The sequence below is a fragment of the Phaeoacremonium minimum genome (assembly GCF_000392275.1).
Source record: "Phaeoacremonium minimum UCRPA7 unplaced genomic scaffold PA7_03_scaffold_601, whole genome shotgun sequence".
NCBI classification, from domain to species: domain Eukaryota; kingdom Fungi; phylum Ascomycota; class Sordariomycetes; order Togniniales; family Togniniaceae; genus Phaeoacremonium; species Phaeoacremonium minimum.
In genome coordinates, this window is record NW_006921503.1 from 202,311 (window position 1) to 210,478 (window position 8,168).

An 8,168-nucleotide genomic window follows, 5' to 3' on the forward strand; every position below is an offset into this window, starting at 1 on the left:
GACCAAATTAGGACCGCGCTGATGATGACATTATACTTCAGAGCCTCGGTGGCCTTTGCTGGATCAATCGTTGCGTAGTGTCTGCCGAGCCCATAGCTTGAGCCTATGGTGACCAGAATACAGGTGACGAGGAAGACTACAAGACAACCGACGGTGATGTAGTCATCAAGGCCTAGCCCAACCCCGACTTTGGCCCTGAGAAAGAAAGCACGACAGAAGATGCGGAGTCCAATGATGACTGCACCAAGTGACATGTTAGCAAGCATGTGGTGTTGAACTCTGGGATTGTATGTTACCTGTCAGAACAGCAAACATCGCCCAACATGATCTATCAGCAATGATGCCATAGTCCTCTTCTTCCCACAGAGCCATAATGAACTATGTGATATTCTTCATCGAAGTCAACTCCTGTGTCAATGGAAAAATCCCGCTCTGAGTGGTGGGAACAAACAAGTTCTTTAACATTTGAATTGGCATACAGGCCAACGCTCAGAGCAAGTCAGGGCTTGCCAAGCCAGTACCTGCGCACAACTACCGATCGGCATGCCACGGGCTTCAAAAGGACGCCAGGGACGGCCCTTGCGGTCCTTGCCGGAAGTACGGTTGTGGAGCCTGCCCCTGCCCACCTGTCTGCATGATTCCTAAACGGTTGGATCATCGTTTGTCATGTTACACTGAATGGAGACAGAAGGATTTCTTCAAGAACGGTCAGACCATTCGGTGATCATGCCCGAAGTTGCTCCGCTTCATTGAGCGATAACGTTGATACAGTATGTTTGAACAAGATGAGCAAAGGCTTCAAGGCATAACCCGCAGAGTATCAATCAATTGGACAATTCGCCACGTTGAATCCCAAGGAAACCTCTATAAATCATGGCGAATGGCCAACATTGATCGGCACCCCCTCGTAACGTGAAGAAAGTTGTCATGAATGGGGTGAGCACCATACGTGGGTCGTCTAAACGCTCCACTACAGAGGGGGAAGGATCAGGGGCAAACCGGAGTAATTTCTGAATGTGGATGTTGGTGGAGCATTGATCCGTGGGGGCTTTACGCAAGACCTTGTCGAACTCTGTGCCTCATCATTCTAAACGTGATGCATTTTTCAGAAAAGGGCCTGCTGGTCTATATCTTGTACATCTTCTCACAAGGCGACGGTATTTAGCTAAATCACCTCAACGCAGCATAAGATGAACGTGGTGAGGATAACCCTTTCGTTTATGTCTATCGAAGCGATCTTATACCATTGTATTGACGACACGTTAAAGACATTTGACCCCGAAAGGTGGGAATCTACATTGCTTTGAACAAAAACCCCCCCTTTTGTTCCATGACTGTTTCAATCACTTGAACTGTACTATTTTCCATGTTTTCTCTGTTTTCTGTTGCTGCCTGCCCTCCCGAGTGAATATCTTTGAAATAGGCTCGGCTTTTATACACCTCAAGTGTCTGCAAGGTGTTGACGTCTGAGGTGTCTTGAAAGACACTATAAATGAGTGTTCCATTTTCAGATTGACTAGACGACAGCTCATGCTTCCAGAATGGCAACGAAGTGGCGTTCAAGCTAGGTTTATATTCTATCTCTCGGCTGATGACATACGGGTCTGACGACTCGGCAGTCTCCGGCCTTTGAAAGACAAAACCGTCGATATAACCCAAGGTCTGAATACTTGGGGTATTTGAATAAAGATCTACAGAATTGATCCAGTCAAACATGTCTTTCACTTCTTGTGTAGACATATGGGCGTCGAACGCAGCCTGGTCCGCATATCTCGTATGTGTTAGCAACAGAATCAATGGCCTGAGGTGAAAGATCTCTCACTCCTCGATCGAATACATTGATGTGTCATTGAAGTCATCTTGTGGGATCAGAAGAGCGTATTTCAGTACACCAGGCTCAGCCTCGAATGCGTGTTTGGACACGGTTGTCATTGCGTCTATTAGCTTCCCAAGTTTTAGCCGACGTCTATTCTTTCTTTCATGGTATCTTACTTGATCTCTGCTCTCTTGATTGGCGGTCGGAAGATGAGTGATTAAGACTACATTAGGAGCCGCCGACACGTATCTGATCAGGTAAAGACTGACAGCGAGTCCTTGATACCACATATTGATTAGAATTTCGTTGCTCTTCGGCTTTTAGAACCATCAGTAGACAGTCGCGTCTTCCCAGGTTGTGGCTTTGCGAAACATCGAGCCTGTGTTCTGGGGCAGACGGCGGGGAAACGTCTTGACGGCTAAACAGCTGGGTCCTGCATGTATGGATGGTACACTTGCTGGATGTTGACTCCTGGCTAATTTGCGGTTTCTAACGATTGGCCAGCAAATTGACGAGTCTGCCTAGTGTAACAGTCCTCATCAAAGGAGCATTTTGTCGTGTGACATAGCAGTATGGTGGCAATTGCGATGAGGATCTCGAGGGATGTCCCACATGGGTACACAGAAGTGATATATTGTCATTGGAGAAACCTGAAAAGCCTTCGAAGAAGCTATATCATATTTGTCTGCTAGATTGATGCTGAGACCGAGATAATGAGATAATCACACAATAGCCATCACCTCAGACAAGTTCAGCATGGTAGGCATTGGCATCCTTGCGCCCATCAACTCCAGTCTTCTGAGCCTCATCCAGGGCTTTCTCTGTCTCTTCTTGATCTGTTTTGTCGGCTTGATACCCAAGCTTACCCTCAAAAATCTCCCGGATCTCCTCAAGGGTATGACCTTTGGTTTCCGGGAAGAGAAACCAGATGATGACGAGAAGAACAGCCAACAGACAACAGAATACAATATAGTATTTCCAGCCAATCTTCTTCATTGCGATCGGGTTGACCTGATTCCCCAAAATGAGGCCGACAAACGATGAAATGTATGTTATGGACAAACCACGCCCACGAAGAGTGTAAGGGAAGATCTCAACGGGGTAGGCCTGCAATAGCGGCGTCCAAGCAATATCATAGAAGAAGTAATAGATGAAGATGAAAGCCACGACGGCCCGGCCAGTATCTTCATTCTTTGTATGGACAAAACTGGAGGTCAAGCCCGTCCAGACCACGTAACTTGCCAGCATACCAGCTGTAGACGCTAAGAAGAGTGTTCGGCGACCAAGTCGATCGACCATCATGGCCCCTGCAAAGGTTGCTGCAAGCCAGTTGAAGATTTGAAGAAGCCCATTGATCAAGGTCTGGTCTTTGGCCTTGATTATACCAATCGAGTTGAGCACGAGGGTGAGATAATAGCTGACGACGCCAACTCCATTCCATTGTCCAAACCAACCAGTGATTACTGCAATTAGTGTTCGTTTGCGATTGGCTTTGGTTCTGAAGAGTTCCAGCCAGGAAATTCCAGAAAGCACCTCTGCTTCTTCGGTGACGGCAAGTTCGATCTCATTAACTTCGAAAAGTACAAGTGGTGAGTCATAATCACCACCTGCATGGTACTGGGCAAGGATCTGGCGAGCCTCTTCTTTACGACCACGAGATATGAGCCATCTGGAGATGTTATTAAATTAGTTCGTACTGTAGAAGTATGAGATGATTTGGACGAACCTCGGCGATTCAGGTAGGAAGTAAAGACCTAAGAGTTGAATGGCGGGAACAGCACCCTGAAGCAAAGAGGGAATCCTCCAGCTCCAAGTCGACTCAATCTTGAATGTACCGTAAGTACACCAAGCAGCAAGTATGGCACCAAAGTACTGATCAATTAGTAATAGTTCAAACCCTTGTTGCGACAGTGACAGCTTACGAAGAACGTATTGTATAAGGCAGTAAGCTTGCCTCGGTGGGTGGGATATGCAAGCTCAGTGATGAGAATAGGACTCGGCTGGCTCAAGAAGCTAGTAAAGAAGCCAAGAAAGGCTCTTGCAATGACAAAACTGTGTAGATTCTTCGACAGCCCTTGCAAAATCGCAAATGCGACGCAGCTGATGAAGCCGATCAGGAGAGGAAGTTTTCGGCCATAACGATCACAGATATATGTAACAAGAAATAAGGCAATCACTTTGCCAAGTGGGTAGACAGAGTTAAGCAGGCCAAGGAGGGCTCCTTCAGGGTTGTCGAAATATTGGCGCCATTGTGGTAAGGTTTGGAGGCCGTTCATCATTGAGCCTGGTGAAGGTGATTAGTATATCTTATCTCAGGAAGCCTTTTCGCAAACGATCGAACTGAACATACCATCGTAGCCCACGGATGAAGCTGAGAATAAAGGAACCAACAGGGCGAGGTTGAGCTTGATCAGATGTGGTGTTACGTACCATCCCTTTGCATTACTCGGAAGAACCTAGTTGTTATCATCAGACTCTCTTCGTAACCTCATAAGGACGGGAGTGATGGCCCAGGATGACCTACCGAAGCAAGCCCTGCACCGACGGCCAACTCGGCCTCCTTCTTCCTTCCAAAAATGCCCATTTTGTGCTGGGAACGTCTCTAGGCTTCAAAGTGTTCTTGGATCGAAATTTAAGGAGAATGAAATAGACTCGATGGAACTGTCAAGACTATCCCGAAAGAGTTGCGACTCAAGAACCATGTTGGCCTTCCAGCTGGAGAATCCTGTCCGTTTTATCCGCTCAAAAGTTGCCCTGTTTACAAATCTATTGGCAACAAGTTTACCCCATGGGGGCGTGTGTCCTCGTGGGCAGTGAAGGGTTCAGCACGTTGCTTGGCAGTGGGGAAGCCCTACTATGCGCCCCCAAGCTCGAGCTTTTCTGACCCATTTGCGGGGAGTGTCGGTAGGTGGCTCGACTGGCTCAGATCGCCTGGAGGACTCTTCCCGCCACTCCCCGGCGCCGTCCCGGTGTGAAATGATTGGGTCTTTGAGCCTACAACAACTAGGGGAGTCTGATTGAGATTAGGGCGACTGTTGGGTTATAATACACAACTCAGTGATCCAGGACAGTAATGACTGTCCGACTTATAACACTTCCGTATAACATTTCCGCAATCCATTTGTACAGACGCCACCTGCAAAGTGTCGCGAAGTCGCGGAGTTGTCTAAACCTCTAATCTAAGTCTATCACCATGGGCAGTATTGACACCAGTAGCGGGACAATGTCCAACGGGAACAGTCAGCTCGACAATACAATTGGAGAGAGTGATCGGGCTGAGACTCGCATTCACGAACGACCAGTCCTTCGTGTTGGCATCATCGGCTGCGGTGAGATTGCTCAGGTTGTTCACATCCCGACTCTCAACTTTCTGTCACGACGCTTCCAGGTGACATATCTCTGCGACATCTCACAGCAATCCCTCGAACATTGTGCGAAGAAGGTAGCGGGAGCAGCCCCTACAATCACCACGAATGCCGAAGAGCTTTGCTCTTCACCTAATGTGGACGTCGTCCTCATTGCAAATGCCGATGCGTACCACGTTGCACATGGGATTATCGCACTCAAGCATAACAAGTACTGCCTGATCGAGAAGCCTGTGGCTTTGTGTTTTCGAGACCTTGACCTCCTGGTCGAGGCAGAAAAGCAATCCAAAGGCAAGGTGTTTGTGGGAACAATGCGACGGTTTGCAACCGCCTTCTTGGACGCTGTGGAAGAGGTAGGAGGATTCGAGAAGATTCAATACGCTCGTGTGCGAGACATCATTGGGCCAAATGCGGTGTTTGTGGATCAGTCAGGAACCTTTCCTGAGAAGTTCACCGACTTCAGTGAAGCAGATGGTCAAGATCGCCTGAACCGCGAAACAGACATCTTTGAACAGGCTCTGAGGAATGAGTTTGATGTACCAGTCACTCCTGAATCCAAACGTATGCTCCGGGTACTTGGCGGGTCCGCACATATCCCCATCCGAGATTGAGAGGCTACCACTGATATGACATATAGCCTCGGAACACACGACTTGTCTGCGATGCGCGAGATTATCGGCATCCCGCGCTCAGTTGCCGGAGCTGTTCTAACTTTCCCTGGCATTTTTGGAGTACTATTCCAATATGACGGGTTCCCTGTCACTTACGAATCGGGTCTGAACAATGTTCCACAGTTCGACGCTCATATAGAAGTATATTCGCCTGATAAGATCGTCCGTGTTGATTATGACACACCATATGTCAAGGGTCTACCAGTTACGATGACTGTCCGGGAGAAAATAGACGATGGAGGGTTTCAAGAACGGAAGATAAGGAAGACCTATAAAGATGCATACACCCTGGAGCTCATTGAGTTTTATGATTGCGCTGTTGATGGTAAATCGCCAAAGACTAGTGTGGCTGATGCGAGGAATGACCTAGAACTGTTCAAAATGATTCTGCGAGCGGGTTCTGATACATATAGAAACAAGCCCAACGCCGGATAGAAGACAATAGAATAGAATGAATGTTAATTGAATACTCTTCTTGTACCAAAGATATCCGATACGCGAGCACCATGTAAAGAAGGATCCTAGAACGTAACTACGCAGGCTACACGAGACTTGCCCGACACAACCAATGGAGCGTATCAGTTTCGACCTAGTAGGCTAGTCAAGGGTTGAGGAAGTGACCTCTATCGGCTATGACTCCCGGGTGCTCCCAGTCAACAAGTAACCTGAGTCGTATTAGTCTAGCTAGGCCGCGGAGTATCGGGTTCGCCATCTCCTGGTGAGCTTCTCCCCACACTCCGGATCAGTATTTATCAATTTGGAAGGCCTCACACAGCTTTCGTGGCTCGCACTTATCTTCTAATGTTATGAAAGTACGGTCTCCTACACAATCAGCGCCTCTACTAAAGCGCTCCTGAGACGCCACCATCATAGTACTTGCCCTGGTCCTGCAACGATGTCAACTACGCAGCCAACTTTGCGCTGGGGCATCATTGCAACCGGCCTGATCTCGTCATGGTTTGTCGCTGACTTATCTCTGCCACGCACCAATGCACAAGCAAAGCATATCATCCAGGCTGTCGGTTCTTCATCCCAAGAGAAGGGCAAGGCTTTTGTGGACAAACATCTGGCTGGGATATCTCCAGCGATATATGGCAGCTATAAAGAGGTCTACGCTGATCCAAACGTTGATATTGTCTACATTGGCACACCGCATGCGTTTCATCGCCAAAACTGTCTGGATGCAATTGCTCATGGCAAGAATATTCTCTGTGAGAAGGCATTTACACTGAATGCAGCAGAGGCCAGGGAGGTCTTTGCAGCTGCCGAGAAGAAAGGGGTGTTCATTATGGAGGCCATGTGGACACGCTTTTTCCCACTCACCAAGACTCTTCAATCCATGCTCCATTCCGACAAAGTCATTGGAGACATACATCGGGTGTTCTGCGACTTTGCAATCAAGCAAGACATTACTTCGCAGCCCGCAGAGTCTAGACTCAGGAACCGCGCACTAGGAGCAGGTAGTCTACTAGACGTCGGCATTTACAGCTTGACATGGGGTCTTTTAGCTCTAGACCCTAACAAGGGAACAGAGGCGCGGACCCCAAAGACGACAGCGGTTCAACAACTGGTCGATGGGATTGATGTCGCAAGTTCCATTATTCTCCTCTACCCCGGAGGCAAACAAGGGATCCTCACTTCGTCAACGCTTGCCAAAACAGCCCCGGAATTCTGTCGAATTGAGGGCAGCAAAGGTACCATTATCATTGAAGGAATAGCATCTTCTGTGCCGTCATCTTTCACAGTTGTAGTGCCCGGGGAAGCTCCCAAAAAGTACGAATTTGCGCGACCAGGTAAGGGCTTCTACTGGGAAGCGGACGCGGTGGCACTGGATATCGCAGCAGGGCGAAAGCAGAGCAGCGTGATGCCTTGGGCTGAGACTGTTCGCGTTCTAGACCTACTGGATGAAGTCAGGAGGCAAGGCGGGGCCACATTTCCCCAGGAGGAGGCGACATAGAGCATTCATGAGCACGGCATCTGGATCCGACGATGCGGAGATTGTGGGGCAAGACCTTGGGAGCGGAACACAACTTACTGGAGGTAGACATGTACGCTTATTCGTAATCGCCTAATTATAGACGATTTCCCGAGTCCGTGGATTGTGGCTGCTAAACTACCAGAAATGGGTGCTGATGACTCGAGCAAGCCCGTCTGCTGTCGAATGAGCATGCTTCCCGCTACTCCCCGAAGAGGGATACCTCCACCTTCCCCAATTACAACTTCTCCATTTTATATCATCTCCCGCCATTCCCCGACAACTTGGACGTGAGCCAGCAACAACCACATCTACCATTTTCATCTCGCCAAAGATTTGGC

The 8,168-nt window shown here is 48.5% G+C and overlaps 2 protein-coding genes across 2 annotated transcripts; one reads left to right on the forward strand and one right to left on the reverse strand.

The window, feature by feature from the left end:
* Positions 1–2,557: 2,557 nt before the first annotated feature.
* Positions 2,558–4,400, reverse strand: UCRPA7_8645 (putative lactose permease protein; the record flags this gene model as incomplete). The annotated part of the gene is made up of 4 exons (XM_007921156.1): positions 2,558–3,485; positions 3,543–3,570; positions 4,167–4,272; positions 4,341–4,400. 4 exons carry the CDS (start codon positions 4,398–4,400, stop codon positions 2,558–2,560), a joined length of 1,122 nt encoding a protein of 373 aa, XP_007919347.1.
* A 639-nt stretch (positions 4,401–5,039) lies between these two features.
* Positions 5,040–5,792, forward strand: UCRPA7_8646 (putative myo-inositol 2-dehydrogenase protein; the record flags this gene model as incomplete). The annotated part of the gene is made up of 1 exon (XM_007921157.1): positions 5,040–5,792. One exon carries the CDS (start codon positions 5,040–5,042, stop codon positions 5,790–5,792), a length of 753 nt encoding a protein of 250 aa, XP_007919348.1.
* Between the last annotated feature and the right edge of the window lie 2,376 nt (positions 5,793–8,168).